This window comes from Pseudorasbora parva, chromosome 13 (assembly GCF_024679245.1).
Source record: "Pseudorasbora parva isolate DD20220531a chromosome 13, ASM2467924v1, whole genome shotgun sequence".
Taxonomy (NCBI): domain Eukaryota; kingdom Metazoa; phylum Chordata; class Actinopteri; order Cypriniformes; family Gobionidae; genus Pseudorasbora; species Pseudorasbora parva.
Window position 1 is genome coordinate 37,934,491 of NC_090184.1, and position 21,991 is coordinate 37,956,481.

The following is a 21,991-nucleotide window of genomic DNA, read 5'->3' on the forward strand; positions in this document are numbered from 1 at the left end:
ACAGTTCGATTGGTTGGAGAGATGCAGATATTAGGCGAGTAAAGCAAAGACAATACTAGATAATTTGTTTCAGTCAACATGATCAAGAACCTATAGGCACAGTTTGCATTAGAGATATGTTTAAGACATGGTATATTTCCAAGAACGATTGAGTTAATGCATGCATTAATGACATACAACAAACAATTATGACACTGAAATAATAGAAAATTAAGTCAACAAGTCTTTATGTCAGATCCCACATTTTATGACTACATCTCTATCTAACACCAATGTGCTACTCTGATGTGCCATTTGTCATGGCCAATCAATCACTTCCACAAGTTAAACATCCTGTCACACCTTTCAAAGGATTTGAAGGTAGCAAAAACAAGTCATGAAGTCAGCATGAGATTAGAACAGACCCTAAGTACTGTAACTTGATACTCATTCTTGGGTCTTAATGTGAATCACTTGTCTGCATGTTAATCCAAATCCTTTCAATACAGTGCAATAACTGTACTTAACAGTTCCTCTTATTTCTAAATCCCTCCCCTTTAACCAGCTGTCTTCATTATGGAATGGCACTTTAACACCCTGTTTTCATTATTCATTCAATTTCCACTGGATAAAACCCCCAATAGAAAAACAGGCAATGTTAGAAAACAATTTACTTGCATATCCTGTTTCACTTTGAAATATCCCAGATTATCAAAGTTAAATGGGTTGTGACTGCTATTTCATGTTGACTTTAAGTAGGTAAACATTTTAAAATATGAAAGCTTTATTTAAGTGTTTAACTGAAGTCAGTAACAGTGCTTGCAATGTCTGAAAGCTTCAGACACAGCATTTATTTTTATTAGAATACATATAGAGAGAAAGACAAACATTTTCTATATTTTTTATCCACTGCCTGGCCAAAAAACAAGTTGCTGTTTGGATTTAAATACGCAAAAGGCTATGATTGGATCATTATTGCAGTAATTATTATGTTTCTATCATGTTATATATTTGGAAGCTGTTCTTCTAACTCTAACTAACATAGTGTGTAGCTTTTCATTTCTTAAGCAACCATGTAGGAAGACACATCATGGCCATATTCCAGGATGACAATGTCAAGATTCACCAGACTCAAATTGTTAAAGAATGGTTGGGAGGGAGCATGAAGAATCATTTTCACTCATGAATTGGAATCTCTGAGTCCAGATCTTAAATTCATTGAAAGTCTTTGGGTTGTGGTGGAGGAGACTTTACAGAGTGCTGGACTCTTGTATTGTCAGTAAAAGATCTTGAACAAAAATTGATGCACATTTTGATGAAAATAACCTCAAAACATTTATTTATCAAGAGGTGCATAATTTTTGTTGCAAGAACTGCTGCCAAACATATAACATGTTAAAATATAATAATCACTACAATTCTGATCCAATCATAAATAGCATTTTACTGTAAAAATCCAAACAGCAGCTCTTTTTTTTTTTTTTGGCCGGGCAGTGTATTATTCCAAAGTTTAGAGTTGGTAAGATTTTTTTTTTTTTAATATCTCTTTCAAGTCTCTTATGCTCACCAAGGCTGCATTTATTTTTTATCCAAAAAAAAAAAAAAAAAAAAAAGTTAAATTGTGAAATATTCAAATTTAATACATTTTAAAATGTAATTTATTCCTGTGATCGGAGAGCTGAATTTCCAGCATCATAACTCCCAAGTCTTCAGTGTCACATGATCCTTCAGAAATCATTCTAAAACTGCTCAAGAATCACGCATTATTATTATCAATGTTGAAAACAGTTTTGCTGCTTGTTGTTTTTTATGGAAACCGTAATACATTTAAAAAAAAATCTTTTTGACTAATAGAAAAGTAAAAAAAAAAAAAAAACATTCTAAATATTTTTACTGTCAGGTAAGATCAATTTAATGCATAATTGCTGAATAAAAGTAGTAAAGTATTAATAAAAAATAAAAAAATCATACTAACCCCCCGAAAAAAACCCATTTGAACGGTATACAAACTACTTGGATTTTAAGACCCATAACACTAAAATACATGAAATTGTGAAGAACCATCCTTTTATAGAGCATTTTTAACCTGATAGCACTTAAGGGATAGTTTACTTGAAAAAAAAATCTGTCATCATTTACTCACCCTCGTATCATTTCAAACTTGTTTTCTTTTTTTGTGGAAAGCTTAAGGAGAACATTTAGCAGAATGAACATTTTGGTCTGCTTTGCTTCCCACACAAAGCTATCGTACGACTTTATAGTACCACATTATTAAAAAATAAAATGCTCATTCACCAGAAGCCCAGATATCCCACATATTCCAAAAAGAATTGGTTATTGTACAAAATACTGCTATTCATATACTTTTCAAGGAGTGAATAAACATTCTAAATGGTTTCAAGGCAGAGACTAAATTGCCTAATCGTAATACAGACAGCGTCAGACCCACTAACACTGGGACATTGTGAGCGTGTTTCTTCTCTTTGAATCTCTTCTTGGGAAAGGAACAAAGCTCCTCACTTCTTTAAATGATAAACCTGTGAAAAAATAATAGTCACATTACATTTGCATACACAATTTACGTCAATATAAAAGACTATCTGTGTAATATCTGTTGTTGCTCACGTTTCCACTCTTCTAAGGGCATTGTGGCATTGTCGTAGCTGTCATCGTACGATGTGGGCTCTGGCCAGTCCTCAGGGTCCCTCAGGCCATCAAAATAACTGTGAGCCAATGCACCATCAGCAGTGAGACGAGCGTCAGCATCTAACACCAGCATCTTCTCAAGCAGATCTACCGCTGGGGTTAGTTACCAATGCAGTGGTAATAAGGGACACAATGTGTCAGAAACAAAGTGACAGCATTAGAATAGCAAGAGCTGATACATGTATTATTATGTGAGCATTACTGTATTAGTACAGGGCAAGCTGAGCTATTGTTTGACAATAGAGTGCACTAGTGCCCGTCCAATTTTCAACGCGGTTTGGTATTCCGGATGTATTTTTTCCTATTCATTTATTTTATAGGGATTTCAAAAAAGTCTTCATTAAAGTGTTATAAGCCATGAACCAAGCCAACCAGCTACGAGGTGAATCATAACATTACAAGCTTTGATTTGAAGCATACAAGTATTTGAAAAAAAATCATACAAAAAGGTGCAAGACTCAAGTACTGAATGGCTTTAGTGAATAGAAAGAAGTACATTCCCATGAAGCAATGCGAACAGCATAATCTAATTAAAGCAATAGAGAAATATTAAATGTTGAATATATTTATAAAAACAATGCATTTAAATTTTATTGCAAAATAAGTATATATATTCAGATATTGAAGTACCGGCATTTTAAATGGTTTCAAGGCAGATTTGCCTAATCGCAATACAGTACAGCCTTAATGTCAGACCCAATAACACTGGGACACTGCGTTTCTTCTCTTTGAATCTCTTCTTAGGAACGGAACAAAGCTCCTCAATTCTTTAAATGATAAACTTTGTAAGGAGATCGATTTGAATATGTCATTTGCGGTCTAACAAGATCTGCTGCATTTTACTTGATATTTTTTGGACAGCATCATGGGTAATGTTAGCCTGACAAGCCAGACCCACATCAGGGCAGATTAAATTTGCTGCCGCTAGGGTGCGTCTAGATTTCTAGGCTAGGGTAATGTAGTTTTTCACCATGAATTCCGTGTTAAACAATTATTTTAAAACTAAGTTGAAATAATGCAGGCTCATAGTTAACAGTAGGTAAGTATGTCTTTAAAAGTTTACAAGTTGTCATTAAAAATCTATTTCCCTATGGCCTTTTTTCTTCTGAAACTCGATAGTTGCACTCTATAGATATTTTGTAATTTTTATCCTTGATTAGTACTAGTCGGGTCAGTACTACTAAAACATGCCAGCATAGAATTAGAGTCAAGTTTTAAAACACATGAGCCAACTTGCTATAGAAATATGTGAAAACCTTTTGTGTTTTAGAGTATTTTTCCAGTTGCAGGAATTACATATTTATATTCTAGAAGAATTGCAATTTTAGAAATTCTAGGGCAACACGATAAGGTTCAATTAAGTTAATACATAGGTTTATAACAATTTTAGTTTGTTAATTTGTGCTTTAAATGTTACAAATGTATGAAATGAACAACATCTTAGATTATTAAATGATGTTCATAATAGCCAATGCATTAACTAATGTTAACTAATTGGACTTTTATTACAAGGTGTTACACCAAATGTATAAATAACTGCAGAGCTAACAAAGCTTGTTACAGAAATCTAGAAGTTTTCACTGCTGTGCAATAGTATAGAATATGTGGCAATATCCTCATCAGATATTTTACCTTAAGTTTGGTGTAAAAAGGTAAAAACTTGCTTGCTTAAATAGCTCTGTTGCAATTGCTCAGCATCTTGTCATTTTTGTCAGAAATAATAACACATCACATTGACAGGCAGTAACTATGCAGTCAAACTAAATCATAAGTTTTATACTAAAAAAGAGTCTCTTGCTAAGCAATAAATGTGACAACATGACAAAGGAGTAATTTTATTGGGGTATTACTTACCTTTTTTACTGGCTCTGGGAAACAATGTAGAGAAATCTTTGCGTGGGTAGTGGGGCAGAGCTCTGATATAGTTCTTAGCCTATTTAACAGCAGTCAGGAGATATTGACACTTGTCAAGATCAGGGATGACAGCTGAGCACAGTAGCTACAGCAACTGTCACACAATATGCTAATAATTCAAGTTGAACATTTTCCCCAAAATATTCAAGACTATCTTATTATCTTATTAACTATCAATTCATTCCAAGTTGCATCAGACAACAGTCGCACGTTTAATCAGAATTCAGACAGACCATGTATTAAATATACTATCTTTGGTTGCATTGAAATTGTCTTACCTCTGGGCTTTCTAGTTTCTCAATAAATTCGGGACCTGGTGTTCCTGTTACTTTCATTATCTGAGTCAACTGATCCATGTCTGAATGTCTGAAGTTGAAGGCAATGCACAGCATGTCATTTCCAAGTTATTTCTGTTCTTGACAAGCAAGACAAAAGGGAATAAGTGGGCACAGCATTTCTAAATGCAATCGCAATCAACTAAATGACAGTCCCTGCATCTCAGTGACAGTGAAATTTAAGAAACAGAATGTTAAAAGGATAGTTCGGCCAAAATTTTTAATCATCTCCTAACCGTCATGTCTTTCCAAATGTGTATGCTGTCATTTTTTTCAAAAGTAGAATATTGAAAAACCGACACAATGATTGTATTTTATATAAAAAACAAAACGTAACAACAGTTTTGGAAGGACATGTGAATGAGTAAATAATGTCAGAATTTACGAACTATTCATTTAATGATGTATTGACATTTTTTTATCTAACCCTCAGAAAAAAAATTAGACAATTAAGTAAATTAGGCAAAGTGAATGCTGAAGGATACAGTCTTTTCCTTTAAAGAGTGTTTTTCCATTGAACATTTCACCCATGATGCACCCAACAGACCAGATGTCCACTAGAAAAGAGGAAAAATGCAACAATCACATAATCATTTGACATACTATACATTCACAAAGCTATACTGAACTCAGCGATATAGAATTGATATGTAGTAAAAATAAGAGCACATTCTGTCTAACTGGCAATTAAAGGGATAGTTCACTCAAAAATTTAAATTCTGTCATCACTTACTCACCATCAAGTTGCTCTAAACCTGTATGAATTTCTTTTTTCTGCTGAACATGAAAGAATATATTTTGAAGAATGTCAGTAACCAAACAGTGGATGGGCCACGTTGACTTCCACAGTATATTTCCTCCATACTATGGAAGTCAGTAGAGACCATCCACTGTTTGGTTAGTCATATTCTTCAAAATATTTTCTTTAGTGTTCAGCAGAAGAAAGAAACTCATACAGGTTTAGAACAACTTGAGGGTGAGTAAATGATTTTTTCATTTTTGGGTGAACTGTCCCTTTAAAGGCTTAGTTCACCCAAAAATGAAATTTGTGTCATTCAAGGTGCACTGTAGTATTTTTGCAGTAAAATATCCAAGACACCAGGCCAGTGTTATATATTTTGTTATATATCACTTTCAGAAGGCTCTGATCAATACATCTACTCTCAGGGTCAAAGCAGTAGTTTGTCTTAGTTTCAAGGTGCCTCGAGTCCCTATTTCCCAGACTCTGATAACAAGCTAATTTTTCCACAGAAATATACTGTGGAAGTACTTACAATATCCCAAATGTGATTTCAGCAGTTTGGCAGTTCGACGCGATCCGAACTGCTAAAATCCTGTGACATTGGCGACCCGAATCATTGATCGCTTCACTGATTCATTATTGGTTTAAATCTTTTTGGAGGAACACGGAAGAGAAGACAATGCTGAATAAAGTCATAGTTTTTGATAGCCTAGAAAACTAGACGCACCCTAGCGGCAGCAAATTTAATTTGCCCGCAAGTGTCTTTCAAATCAGCTTTGACTGCGATTCTGGAAGACTTGGAGTTAAGCTTTTCTCTGAGAAAAGAACGGCACTGAAGTCATTCTTAAAAAGGGAAGATGTGTTCGGAGTTTAGCCGCGAATGTTTAATCTGTCAGCGAGCTCTGCTTCACCTTCGTTGCTCTGGTTGGTGTAGCGCTATCCTATCGCGTGCAGAGGGAGTTTGAAAGACAACCGTTTATCCGCCCCTCGGATTGAGCCCTGTCTATGGTGAGTTTCCAGACCAAACATCTTGATGTGGGTCTGGCTAGTCAGGCTAAGTTTTTGATATTTTTGGACCAAAATGTATTTTCGATGCTTGAAGAGATTCTAATCAACCAACTGATGTCACAGATGGACTACTTTGATGATGTTTTTATTAGCTTTCTGGACATGGACAGTAAAGTGGGCATAGACTACATATGCTCTGGGACTAAAATATAAAATATCTTAAACTGTGTTCCGAGAATGAACGGAGGTCTTACGGGTGTGGAACAAAATTAGAGTCATTAATGACATAAATTTCCTTTTTGGGTGAACTAACCCTTTAAATAAGCCACATACCCTCTATGTAGATATCAGAGAACAATTTAACATATTGTTTCAACTCATTCTAGGGCACCTTTAATGACATCAATTTCATTTTTTGTGAACTAACCCCTTAAGTGTTATCCTTATATGGCAAACATAACTATACCCATATTAGCACAGTGAACAAGTTTTCATGTTAACCCATTAATATTCTTGAGGAATAATATGGAGCACTTAAAGGACATGGTGGTGAAAAAAAAAAGTTTAATGCTTTTGGGATTGCCTTCTCTTCTGCAAAATGTTTTTACAAGGGAATTACAAAGGGGAAAATAAGTATTTGACACATCAGCATTTTTAATCAGTAAGGGGATTTCTAAGTGGACTATTGACACAAATTTTTTACCAGATGTAGCCATCAAGCCAAATATTGAATTCATACAAATAAATCTAAACATTTAAGTATACAAGTGGAGTCATAATAAATAAAGCAAAATGGCATGAACACACTTTATTTAATACTTTGTAGAAAAGCCTTTGTTGTTGATTACAGCTTCTAGACACCTCAGGTATGTAGAGATCAGTCCTCTGCATTGCTCAGGAGTGATTCTGGCCCATTCTGCCACACAAATGGTCTTTAAATCTTGAAGGTTCCTTGGGCTTCTTTTATGAACTTTGATCTTCAGTTCTCTTCATAGATTTTCTATGGGATTTAGGTCAGGTGATCGACTGGGCCATTCAAGCAACTTGATTTTCTTTCTTTGAAAACACTTAATTGTTTCCTTGGCATTGTGTTTGGGATCATTGTCTTGCTGAAATGTCCACCCTCTTTTCATTTTCAGCTTTCTGGTAGATGGCAGCAGATTTTTATCCAGAATGTCCCGGTACATTTCTCCATTCATCCTGCCTTCAATAATATGAAATCTGCCAGTACCCCTTGCTGAATGATGCCAGCCCCAAACTCAACTGTTGGCATGGTGTTCTTGGGGTGGTGCCATTTCTTCTCCAAACATGGACTGCCAAAAAGTTCAAATTCTGCCTAAATTTTGCGTTCATCTGACCATACTATAGTCTCCCAATAATACACAGGCTTCTCCAAATGCTCTTTCGCAAACTTTAACCGAGCATCAACATGCTTTTTGTTCAGCAATGGAGTCTTGCATTGTGAACATGCATGGATGCCATGGCGGTTCAGTGCATTGCTTATAGTTCTCTTTGACAACAGTACCTGCTGATGCAAGGTCTTCCTGAAGTTCTGCCCAAGTGGTTCTTGGCTCTTGGAGAACTCTCCTGATTATTCTTTGGATTCTTTATTCTTTGCTTTTACCCATCATGAAGTCTTTCCTGTGTGTCCCCTGGGTAATGAGAAGCCTTTATAGGCCATCAATTAGGACTAAAGCAGCTGATATCAATAAGTACTGATAAGGGGCAGGGTTTCTCTCTCAATACTGAAAGATTTCAGGTGATCTCCTGGCTTTCTGTGCCATTTTGCACCTTGTTATCATCATGTGTTCAATACTTATTTCCTGTGTAATTTCACTTTATTTATTATGACTCAACTTGCATACTTAAATGTTCTGATTTCTTTGTATGAATTCTATATTTGGCTTGATGGCTACATCTGGTCAAACGTTTGTATTAATAGTCCACTTAGAAATCCCCTTACTGATAAAAATGCTGATGTGTCAAATACTTATTTTCCCCACTGTATGTTTTTAGGTTTTTCAACACAAACCATGCAAGAGAAAACAAAAGCATTGACAAATATTTTTTCCTCCATCTCATATGTTTTTCCTTCACCATGTCCCTTCAGGGGCTCTGTAGAATAGTGAAACATGAGTTCTTCATCTAATCTAACGGTTAGGAGGATCTTGTTTATCAAGTTCTGTCAATCACAACATAAGGGCACATACAAGCGTTGTACTGTCACAGTCGACTGAGTTCAGACAACAATACCACAGCCAGCAAATGCAAAAACATTGGACTTTCTCATTAATTACAATTCATTAACATATGTTTACTAAATACATTTAGTGGCGTTTTAATTGATTTAATTTATAGAAAAAAGTCAATCAATCAATTTAATATTCTATGAACCTTAAAAGAATAGTTAACTTAGATTACATTTACTCACCCTCATGTTGTTCCAAACCTGTATAAAATGTCTGTTCTGCTGAACACAAAGAAAATTATTTGGAAAAATGTTTGTAACCAAACAAATCTCTGCCCCCATTGACTACCACAGTAGGAAAAAAATGCTATTGTAGTCAATGGGGGCAGAGATTTGCTTGGATTCTTTTTCAAATGTGTTCAGAAGAACAAAACTATTTATACAGGTTGGAAACTATGAATCCTACAAGTTCGATTAAACCATTAAAATAGGAGAAAATTATTTATATATTTAAAATACAAGGGAAAAACAAAACACTAAAGTTGGTTAAGGTATTTATCTGAAAATGATTTGGCAAAAAGGCAAGGTTTTATTTTACTATGCGAAAAAATGCATAGAAAAACAAAAAGCATACATTGACAATAACATAATCAGTTATTCATATTTGGATGGTTCTCTTGTTTTAGCATGTGTTCATAATTTGCCAGACTTGCCAAAAATTGCCCACACAATTTGGCATGTTTTATTGCATTATCGCACACTCACAAAAAATAAGCTCCAATCATATCTATGCAATATGCACATTTCTAATATTATTGGAATAAAAGGATGTAGATTTCCTAGGCTGGACATCACTTCTGGCCACTATTGTATACCTTTGAATACTAATGAGAGAGTGCTATAAATGCTCGTATAGACCAATAGAGGTGCTATTGGACAGATTTCACTAAATGGACCATAAGAAATGACTGAATCAACAATTGGTTCCCATATTTTATGAACAAATGTTTTGCCAAATCTAAAACACCTAATTAGCTCTTGTTAATAATTTGAATAGGAATATACATCTTAATGAATCACAAACATCTTGCCTGTCTGTGTGTAGTGCATCCAGTTTAGAATGACTTCAGGGGCCCGGTACCACCGCGTCACCACGTAACCGGTCATCTCTGCTTCTGCATGACGTGCCAGGCCAAAATCCAATATCTGCAGCCAGAGCAAAGGAAGGTGTTACTGTCAACTGCCTGGGGTTTACACTTCTCTCTTTTATGGTGAAAGAATGGTGGCACAGACCTTCAGCTCGCAGTCTTGGTTCACAGCCAGGTTTCCTGGTTTAAGGTCCTGCAATGCATAAAGGTGTTAATCTTCCTACAAAGACATTGTTCTTGAACAATTACACAAGACCTTAGCAGGTTTCTAAACAAATCTTTAATCTGAATTCGACAAGCTGTATTTTGCACATTCAAAGCGAGTTGGGCGGCTTTAAACAGTTCTGAACATGAACAGGCACCGCTTTACTTAACAGGAAACCATTGGCATTACCTCATAGTACAATGCACAATAGGAAAGCTCACCCAAAGTAAAAAGCCTTGAACTCACACTGATATGAATAGCTTGGGGTACTTTTATTTTTTTGTATGTTTCAATCTGGCCACAAAGTGTGTACATCACACTTTCAATACATACTGTCAGAATATCTCCAGAAAAACCAATATAATGTTGGTCTACACATTTTAGGCAATATAATCAACTACTTTTAGATTACTTTGACAATAGTTTTAACTTGATTATTACAAATAACTCGTAACTTGATTATTACAAATGTTGCTTCGTTTTTAAAGGGTTAGTTCACCCAAAAATGTAATTTGAAAGTGGACAGCATTGAAGTTTTTAAAATACATTTTGGTCCAAAAATAGCAAAAACTACGACTTTATTCAGCATTGTCTTCTCCTCCACATTTGTTTTCAAACCTCAAATAAATATTCAAACGGTAATGAATCAGCATATTGATTCATGATTCGGCCAATGTCACGTCATTTCAGCAGTTTGACATGCAATCCGAATTATGAATCAATACGCTGATTCATTACCGTTTGAATATTTATTTGAGGTTTGGAAACAAATGTGGAGGAGAAGACAATGCTGAATAAAGTCGTATTTTTTGGACCAAAATGTATTTTCAAAACTTCAAGAGATTCTAATTAACTAACTGATGTTACATATGGACTACTTTGATGATGTTATTATTCCCTTTCAGGACATGGACAGTATAGTGCGCCTACACTTAGATATGCTGTCGGACTAATATAAAATATTTTAAACTGTGTTCTGAAGATGAACGGAGGTCTTACGGGTGTGGAACGGCATTAGGGTGAGTCATTAATGACATTAATTTCATTTTTGGGTGAACTAACCCTTTAAAATTAAATGTAATCCAATCCAAAGTATATGTTTTTTGGAATCTGATTATGTAATCCAGATTAAATATAATCAGTTGCTACCCAGTTAATCCAATTAATTAAATGTTTTAAAAATATGGTTTGTGCATTAATTTACTTTTCTTTTTTTTGGAATTTTGACACACACACACAAAAAAAAAGATTATTCATAATCAATGATCAAAAACAGGTTTACCTAATGTAATTGAGTAAAAAACAATACAGATTTAAAACAGCGATACATTACATTAAATTAGATGAGATATGTCTGAAGCTGTTGTAAAATAGTTAATAATACATTTTAAATATATTTATTATCTTAAACTGAGAGGGATCTTCTCAAATGAGAGGAAGTGTAGTTAATGGCTGTTGATAGTCCACTGATCAATACATATTAGCCAATTAGCTGCAAATAAATGTAATTCATAGTGAAGAAAACTCCCCCGTGGAGCACATTTGCATCTCCCGAAGAGCTACAACAATCCCAAGAGATGCCATGTGTCTTTAATTCAGCTCTGTGTGGAAATGATAATTATGAGCAGATGCTGTTTATTCACTGCTAGTCTCACTTACTCTGTGAATGATGCCAGCCCCATGAATGTACTGTGGAGTGGAGAGAAAGAGGAAATGGAGAGAAAAAAGAAATACAATCAACATTGTGCAATTCTTCACTGTGTATTTGATCACACTAATAAGATTGATCTGAAAGACTGTATTAGAATTCCTACTGGCAATAATCCTAATCCTAAAGCAAACTTCTCTTTTTACACACACATCAATTTCACTGAGCGCATGCAGAACAATTTTTTCTAACCAAGCATGCAACGTACTCTTTGAAAGGCTATGTATTCCCCTGTTTAGGCCAAAACTGACTTATACTTTGGTCTTAAATGCATGCCTGTTTCCTGCAGTACTAATGATTTGCATTAATTAAAGGGTTTGCAGGTGGAAATGTTTCTGTTCTGACTTAGTGAATGCCTTATGTGCTTTACGAGTGCCAAATATGTGGTCTTTTTCTCAAACATTCGGTTACTTTAGCATTGTGAGATGTTAAGTCAACAGGAAAATGCATGCGCAACACATTTTACTTCCACAATGTGATGTATTTCTAGCAAAAAGGAAAATGAAGGAAGCAAAACTTGGTTTTAATCATGAGGAAATGAACGGATTGTGGTTGTTTTAGTGGTGGAGCATTTTTTTTATGCACTGATAAATTATGCACAGTAAGTCCACAAACATGTTTGGGGTTGGTAAGATTCAAAAAACTGTTTTTAGAAGTCTCTTATTCTCACCAAGGCTAAATGTATTTGATCAAAAATACAGTCAAATCAGTAATATTGTGAAATATTATTACAATTTATTTTAAGATGTAATTCATTCTTGTGATGGAAAAGCTGAATCAGCAGCCAATACTGTCATATGATTTATCAGAAATCATTCTAACTAGCTGATTCGGTGCTTAAAGGGTTACTTCAGCGATTAGCATATGGCTTTGTATCAGTAGAAACCCTGGAGTATATTCAAATGATTGTGTTTTCCCCATCATATCCCCCTGAGACGAGAGATTTATGCATTTTATTTCTGGAAAAATTCCTCCTATGATGGAAATTGACAATATTTGCATCATAGGAGGAATGTTTGGCCAAAGGCTAAAGACTACAGCGAGCAGAGGGAGCCATTTCCGCATGTTTTGACCCCACGCATGAGGGATGGAGATCACACTCAGAGCTCAGCTCAGCTACAGGCACTCATTTAAACAGAGCTATGGTGAGCAATGTAAGTCTTTTAACTTCTCAAATTAATTTATATGAAAGTTAAGCTTGCAAAGGCATGAACTGAAACGCGCCAGACTGAACTCGCGTTGTGAATGTATGCCGCGAGTGTAGTCGCGATTACCTCAGCTCTCATCACGAGAGCTCATCAGCTCATTTATCTGTGATACTCGCGCAGCGACTCACTCATTATATTGAACAGACATGTTCAGTTTTTAATTGTAGTGTCTTCAACTCAGTCACAGTAATCAAGTAAGTGGCTTTGGGAATGACCTCACATGGCAGCGAAGCATTCTGGGAATTGTAGTCTTTCATCCCCATGAGACAAAAATATATTTTCTGTCTTTTCTCAGTCTAGAAAGCACCAAATTCAAAAAAAAATTCACATTTCTACTACATTGATGACCCAGTTTAAATACAGATTCATCTTCCCAGCGCTGAAGTACCCCTTTAATAAAGATGTCATAGTATTGACACAAAGAGTGGTGCTGCTTAATATTTTTGTGGAAATTGTGATACGTTGGTTTCAGGATTTCCTAATGTATATAAAGTTAAGAAATCTTTACTGTCTCTTTTGATCAATGTAATGCATTCTTGCTGAATGAAAGTATCAGTTTCTTTAAAAAAAATCTTACTGACCCCAAACTTTTGATAACTTTTGACTTTTTCATATTCACATGAAGATTCTGCAGTCAAATAAAATTCTATTCTTGCTGTGTTGCATCACACAGCATTTTCATATTCCATGTGGAAAGCAACTATTGGAAACTTGTTGCGTCATGCCCGTTAGGAAAATGTGGCCTCTCTATGTGAGATGTTGTTTTGCGTTTGACCTTTAGTCCGCACAGCATCTGATAGACCAGGAACTGGATACGGTCTTCTGTAAGGACGCCCTTGACTTTAGAGAGATCTGTGTACATGTACGGCATCACCAGGTAACTAAAACAGAAAAGAACTGCTTATTTCTCTTTTTATTTAAGGAACAGTTCACTCATTATTTCAAACCCATAATCTGTTATTCTCTCTATGGAAAAAGACATTAGAAAGGATCTTAATGCAGCTCTTTTACATCATGCTAAAATTAAAGTCACTGTGAACTGTCGTTTTATGAAAAAGAGATAAAGGTTGAGTAAATAAAGAAAATTCTCATTTTTGGCTGAACTATTTCTTTAAATATCTCTCAGAAAGATAGATATCACATACACATGCCTCATTAAAGACTTACAAGTCTTGGAAGTCATCCATTCTGGAAGCAGGAGTGAAGACGTCTAGCAGGCCTATTACCTTGGGTTGGACAGCAAAAAACATGCAAGAAGTGAGTCACAGTCTTTTCAAGAAATGATGGTGATGGACAAACTGAGTGAATAAGGCTGCCTGGGTTTCAGTGTTCTGTGGATCTTTTAGATACTTATATAATACACTGCAATCAATCATCATGTCTCCAGGCGCCACAATTATCCTGTCCTGTGCACACACACACTCAGTCCAATAAGCTAAACACTTGATACTTGCACCATTCTCAATGAAAACAATGTATGTATGGTGTGATGCAAGTATTTTGTGCCTCGCAAAAGCCACTCAAACCATTAAAAAAAAAACGTATTTCTGGTTGTGTTGAAATTTAGCACTAACAACATAAGCAACAAGATCTGACCTCAAGGCATGTCAGGCATAGATGACACTTACATTTTCATGTTTCATATGCTTGAGTAGCCTCAGTTCACGGTAGGCTCTCTTTGCGAAGATCTCCGACTGAAAGGGTCGGTGCAGCTTCTTGATGGCCACCTTCTCTTTGGTTTTATTGTTGATGGCCGAGCTAAGATATAGGGAGAACAATCACCATCATGCCCAAACATTATGTACTGAGGTTTTGAAATTTTCAAAAACCACCTGTAAGAGATTCAGGAACTGATACAGAACGTGCAATATCCAAATAAGAATCTAGAATCTAGACAAGTAGGTTATCTGATACAATCCACACACATTGCTTTGCTGCAAAGACTAATCATTAAGAACATGTGGGTTTCACAGTCCCCCACTTTCACCAGAGCTTAAAGGTTTTGTGGCATCAAACCCTCAACAGGAAATGTCAACGCTTCTGGGTTAGATCATATCATGGCTAATTTTAGCAATAAATGTGACTGCCATAGTAAATACACAATACAGTAGCACACACAAGCATAAACACCCATAGCAAAAAGCCTGCAAAATTAGAAATCCCTTATTTCTTGGTGACAATAGTAGCAATGTCAGTCTGAGGCCGTTAGTGGATGTTGAAAATATCCAACTAGAGTTAACAGAAAAACCTTCAAAACATCCATTGTTTTATCAACTGCACAGTACATTTGACTCTCCTCTTGAAACATGATTTCACTTAGTATGAAAAACAGGCTTAACAAAATAGATTTCTATCATATCAGTCATCCTTCATAATCAATTATCATTGGTTATCGTATCAGGCCAAAGTGTGGTTTCAGACTGTCCCTGGTTATGTGTATTATACAAACACATAATATTTAAAAGTTAATCAATTTAGAATAAGCTATAACCACCAGGCTATAGGAAGAAAGTTCTGCACCAAATTACAGTACCAGGATAGTATCTTTTTTAATTTCCTATACAATTATTCAAAAAATTATTAGAAATTAACCCAATAGTGATCCAATAAATCCAATCTTTATTTTAAAGTGTCCTTGTTACATATGTACTTACTATAGTAATAACAGCAAATTATGCATAATTACATGCAACTATCCCTCAAACGAACCCTAATTCTACCCTAACCCTATAGTAAGTACATGTAGTTCATTATTATTATTATTTATTAATCAGTACTTACATATAATTACACTGTAACAATTATACATTAAAATAAATTTTAAAAATAAAGGTAAAAGTGTAAAGGGCTTTACACACCAATTCCGAAATTTTTGTATGCGTTTCTTAGTATTTATCATCCGGTGGCTCTGAATTGTCAAAACCCATCTATAAATGCATTCTAAAAATGTGAAAAATGCAGAAAAATCAAACCTTATCCAATTTTTTTAACGACGCATAAAAGTTTCGGAGGCAGTGTGTAATATGATTGACACAACATGAGGTCGTATGTATTTTTTAACAAGCAGAAATTTCAGATTTTTATTTTTATTTTGTGTAAGGACCTTAACCGTGTCAAGTTATATTCCACTGTTAACGGTAACAAATTGCAGACTTTAGCCACTGAAGGTAAAACTACAATGAGTTTACATCTACATTAAGTTACTAACTAAATAGTTAACATCAAACAAGTGTGCCACACGAGTCCTGAAAAGTGAAGCCAAAGCTTTTTGATCGGCCCCAGGTGGCTGGATGCAGTGTTTGTTTTATTAAATAAGTTTGGTTTTAGTTATTTGATGCTATAAAAACAGAATGTGATGTTATGATTGATAGCTGAGATTTACGGCTTCTCTGAGTGAAGTAGTCACTTAGGGCCATGCCGGTGGCAGTTTTTTTTATTACTCCGGTGGTTAGGGCTGTGCCAGTAAACGTGAGGTGGCTAAGTAGCACTGGTGGTGGTCGGCCAAACAAAAGGTTTTTTGCATGTGAATCATAGACTGTAAAAAAATATGGATGTAGTGTCCTCGACGTCACCCATAGGATTCTGAAGAGCAGTTCTGTAGCGTAAAATAGAGACGAGCTGCCCGTTGTCATCTTGCTAGCTCATCATCGCAGATAATAGAAAATGGGCAAAGAGGCGGGACGTGGGCGGATCTGAAGTAACACAATGACTAACAGACAGCAGATAAATGGCTATCCACTTGTCACTCAGTGACCACACCCCTTAATTATTCAGAACATTAAGGCTTTATATAATGTAAATGTATGTTATAAAAAATTCCCCCCCTCACAGTTGTCATGAAGGGCAAAATTACCTGTATAGATAAAAGCCACAATTTTTTTCTGCTGTAAAGTTGGGCATTTTAACTCAATGAGATTCTGGTCCTTTCTAATATCTGTCCTTAGTGACCAGGCGAGGAATTGCAGTTTAAGTAACTTCCGTATTGGCTTCAACAAAAAATGGGGGAGGTTGCCGCTTGATGAAAATGCTGTGTGCATGAATATTATGACACGAGTAAAGCACAGCCATTTATTTACAAAATAAATAATAGGTTTGCAATTAAATGTTACCTTGCTGCCAAAACATAACATTCATGACGAACTCCATTTTATTCTACTGGACATGGAATCTCTTATTTATTTTCCCAAATCTTCATTTATGCCCTGTGAGAGACGTAAATGACGATTTGGGAAAATAAATAGATTCCAAAAAGAAAAACAATTATTTGGCCGTCAACCGCTGGTCTTATGGGCCTTTCACACCGAACGCGACAACGGCGCCGCTGCGCTAAGAAATCCATTCATTTCAATGGCTTGCGCCGCGCAAGGCGGTTTGTTGCTGCGCCGACCAAAGCGCACGCGCAGCGGAGCGCACCCTTGACGAGCTTGCGCGCATGCCGCGGTCAAAGTTCAAAATATTTTATCTTTTGCCGCTGCACTCTGTGACGATTACCCGCACGGCCAATAGAAACGGTACATCGAAGCCAGCACGGAAATCAAAATGGATGAACATCTTTGTACTGTGCGTGTCGGAATTTTCGGAACTGTATAATACAAGTTTGCGGTCATATAGGGACATCGGGAGAAAAGCTGTGTCATGGAGACACATCTCAATTCAAGTTGGCATGCCAGGTGTGTTTTAAGGTAGCCTGTAGGTAGGCGAATAAGGTTTTTAAAAGTGTAAAAATTGATTTTGAAACCATTTTTTAGCTTTACTTAGTGTTAACAATGAGATTATTATGAGGAATTTTATTCAGTATTGTTCTGGATCTAGTCATGATCTTTTGCAGTGCATAAATAATTTGAAGTTTTGAAAAGTTTTGAAAACTCCGCCTACTTTGCGCTGGCCAGTGAAGCGCATCTGAAGGGCTGCGCTGAACCCCGCGGCAAGCGCAGCGCATTCCGCGTTCGGTGTGAAAGGCCCATTACTCAGCCACTGCGGTGACGCTCTACCCCCGTCACAGCCATAGTAGTCACTGAGTCATCAACGGACATTTTTTGGAAACTTTGGGAGGAGATTAAAGCTTTACCTTTAATTTCTACATTTCCATAACTATCTATTACACAAAATGTTCAGGGGCATGTGATTAATTAGTCGTGAGTGTCGGCAGGGTGGGACCTTGATATCGCAGCTCCACTTCACACTCACTACTGCGCAGACTCGGGGTCAAGATATCAGCGGCAAATTTGGACCGTGGCGGCTTACTAAGATGGAAGAGCGCAAAGGTGTCGTCCATCTTTTTCAGTTTATGACATGAACTAACAATGAAAAACACTTCTAAAGCATTAAAATTAATATTGTTAATGCTATTTGTTAATATCATGTAATGTAATAATACAAAACAAAATAAGCACACTGTTTGGCTAAGATTGGCACAGTTTTTGTTCAACTTTCATATTTCTGGATGTGCATGCTTTCTATGTTTTTAATATTATTTATTGTACCTTAGCCAACATGAATTAATAATTAAAAGTGTATTTTTATTAACTAAAGTAAACAAAGAATAATAAGTAATGTACTGCTAGTGTTGTCAGTTAACATTAGAGAACTCATTAAGTGATGGGACATTATTGTAATTTTACCCTATTCTCTTGTAATATGAATTTCAATCCTTGCTGGTAATATGTGTTATGCTTTTATTAGTAAATATTCGATATATAGTAGTACTTATGCATTTTAACAATTTAGTAACGAGTAACTAAAGATGACGTATGATATACTTGTCAGTGATAGTGACTAGTAGCAAGTACTAATGATGGAATATATACTAGTAGTGACTATAAAATCTAACAAAATTAACGTTATAGTTAGCTAGTTGGAAGCAATAAAAGCTAACACGGCTCGCCACACAGCGTCTTTCTTCTTCATGTGGTAACCTGTTGAGATGCAGTTCATGAGCGTCTACCTGTCTGTCAGGAACTCACCAAACGCTGCCATACGCTCCAGTTCCGATCTGCTTCAAGCAAATGTACTTTGCCGGTACTTCCCATACCGTGCTGTTGATCTCCTCTCGACTGAATTCCACCCGTGACTCCATTTAAGCTGTGAAGGAAAACAGGCAGAAATCAAACGTTCACCGCGCACACAGCGACTCCTACGCGATACTGTGCATTCGAGCTCCGAAAGGTCACTGCGTAGAAACGATTCTGATTCACGCAAAAAAAAAGACTAAAAAACGGCCGTTTATCTGCTTCTGTGTAGTGCGCAGCGGCTGCGGAATCGACGTTTTAAATCACGAGCCATTGAAACTTTGGAAAGCTTGCTGCTGTAATCGAACGCGCTGAGATCTGTCTGGCGATGACGTCATGATCCCCCGCACACGCCCACTTTCGAATTCAAGCAACTACCGCTTTGATTGACACACTGCAGCAGCAGCTCACTTTCATGTAAACACAAATCTGGGTGATTCTTCGGTTTGGTAACGTGTTAGCTAATTAACTTTGAATGTAAAAACTAAACTAAAATAAATAAAAATACAAATAAATGAACATCTGTGATCCTCAAACTGCCCCTCTGCTCTATGATTCACATTGATGATTGATCATATAATCTCTTTTAAAGTATCTTCCTTGTTCTCTTAAATAATTATTTGTCATAAAACATTAATTGTATATTTAAAACCGAATTAATTACAAGAATTAATTTTGAACAACTGCAAAGTATGTTTTCAGGGGAAACCAATTCAGTAAATATAAATAAATATATATATTTCTGGGAGATACTAGAATGAGTGTGTGTGTGTGTGTGTGTGTGTGTGTGTTTAGTTTTTATATATATATATATATATATATATATATATATATATATATATATATATATATATATGTGTGTGTGTGTGTGTGTGTGTGTGTGTGTGTGTGTGTGTGTGTGTGTGTGTGTGTGTGTGTGTGTGTGTGTGTTTAGTTATATATATATATATATACATACACACACATTCATATAACTAAACACACACACACACACACACACACACACACACACACACACACAAACACACACATTCTAGTATCTCCCAGAGATGCACTAATCTTCAGTAGTAGCTCTTTTTGTTAAGTGTCAATATTTATTGCACTTTTAGAATGATAACTGTTTCAAAGCAGCTTTACAGTGTTAAACAGGAAAATATTGCACCAAAAATGTCGCAATATGTTATCTTTCTTATGTCATTCTTATGTCTTATGACCTTTTGTTTTAAATTACACAATATAGAACACAGCTGTCAAAATTAAAACAAACTTAAACATGTAAGTGACATATATACATATAGTTAAAAGTAAAATGGTTAAAATTGTGCTTTGATATTTTTGCTAATAAGAAATGTATATTATTCATTCAATAGCATGGGGCATCGGCAGAAAAGGGACTAATATTCTGTCTGGCTGTAATGGAAACTGGCACATCCTATTGGTATATCAAGACAGTTATACCAATGTGATGGATAGTACAGTAAAGGTTATAGTGAGCCATCACAAAATTAAATGCAGTAGAGAATCTGGGAGTAGTATCTCTTGGATATTCCCTCTGGGGCATATTCATCTCTCTACCAGTTTTACGGGCACTGAACCACTCAATTATTCGAAGGCTATAACTTTGAAAGACAAAAATAAATTCTTACAGGCTCTGCACTGGGCCATAAATGAAAGCTTATTTATTTCAACACAAGTTAGCCACTAGATGGCACTGTCAGACAGTCATAATGTGAGCAGCATCATTGGGTTGCAGACACAACAGCAGTGTAAGTAACATTAGCCATAATGAGATCATCACAAATATATTATATGTGATTCATGACCCAACTTTACTGCATTTTCCATCTTTTAGGTTGTGAACCCACAAAAAGTTATACGGTCACTAAGTTTAATATATAAATATTAATACGCGTTGGTAAAAAAAGAAAGGTCGGCCTAATATAAAAACATTAAAAACCTGACTTGTTTAATAAGCCCTTCTACCTATCTAACATTTTCAGTGTCAGAGAGCTGGCTGACATGCTCTTGTAAAAATGATGAATAAAAAAAAAGTCACTCTTTTACGGCCACGGCTTCCTGTGTTGCAGTGCAGAGATAATTGGCTCATTAGCAGCAGACTGTGTTGTGGTGGGCTCTTCCTTCCTGAACTAACGGTTGTGGGGGGGCTTTGGCTCTTTATCCTCTCTGAATAATCACACTGGATCTAAATGTCAGTAGTGTCGCTCTAATATGTATTCATAACACGAGGGTTTTATTTATTAAAAGATCTGGGTGGTGATGTATCCCCGGCTAAAACACACATTTAAACCTGGATTGACACATCTGCAAATGATTTCAAATGAATATATTTAGGCTTTTCTGTGTCTTGGGAAGCCTTAATAATGCACTATAATAATGCATTCAGAAGTCTTAAAACATTCAGTGTACTGTAGATTTTAAAGCATTTAAATCTTGCAGGCTGTTTGAAAAAATTTGACAGGTAGATAGTGGTTCCCAATTGGCCTTTCTTCAGAACTCAGATTTTACATTGACAACAACTAGCCGACATTTTCATAGCTTCTAATAAGTAATGAATTAGGCTGAAAAAGTTTGAATGCCTTCACTGTAAAAATAATGAAGTGATCAATACGTTTTGACAACGTTTTTTTTTTTTAACTCATCAAAATAAGTTAAGCAGTTTTCAACTTTTTTCAAGTTATACAAGACTCAACTAATTTTTTAAAGCCGCAGTCCGTAGATTCTTTATGGACTGCATAATCAATTTTTTAGCAAGTGTAATGGAGGCCAGGGAGTAGTTGTAGAAAGTGCGAGTAAACCTCACTCCTCTGACCTCAAGGGATGC

At 35.8% G+C, this 21,991-nt stretch overlaps 1 protein-coding gene across 1 annotated transcript; it reads right to left on the minus strand.

Annotated features, from left to right (window-relative positions):
- Nucleotides 1-210: 210 nt before the first annotated feature.
- Nucleotides 211-19,512, minus strand: mapk13 (mitogen-activated protein kinase 13). Its single transcript, XM_067414313.1, has 12 exons — nt 19,105-19,512; nt 14,770-14,899; nt 14,309-14,367; nt 13,917-14,022; nt 11,885-11,914; nt 10,166-10,213; nt 9,964-10,078; nt 5,420-5,491; nt 4,878-4,957; nt 4,540-4,618; nt 2,605-2,778; nt 211-2,516 (listed from the first exon to the last, which is right to left on the minus strand). Exons 1-12 carry the CDS (start codon nt 19,215-19,217, stop codon nt 2,428-2,430), a joined length of 1,095 nt encoding a protein of 364 aa, XP_067270414.1. The 5' UTR covers nt 19,218-19,512; the 3' UTR covers nt 211-2,427.
- Nucleotides 19,513-21,991: the final 2,479 nt, after the last annotated feature.

Bases quoted from the DNA above. Each gene is read 5' to 3' on its own strand.
- mapk13 (XM_067414313.1), bottom strand. From the start codon at position 19,217: ATGGAGTCACGGGTGGAATTCAGTCGAGAGGAGATCAACAGCACGGTA. The intron at 10,214-11,884 runs GTAAGTGAGACT...TATGCATTGCAG, and splicing joins GGGCTGGCATCATTCACAGA to GACCTTAAACCAGGAAACCT. The intron at 5,492-9,963 runs GCAAGATGTTTG...CCTCTTTTCTAG, and splicing joins GATGCACTACACACAGACAG to TGGACATCTGGTCTGTTGGG.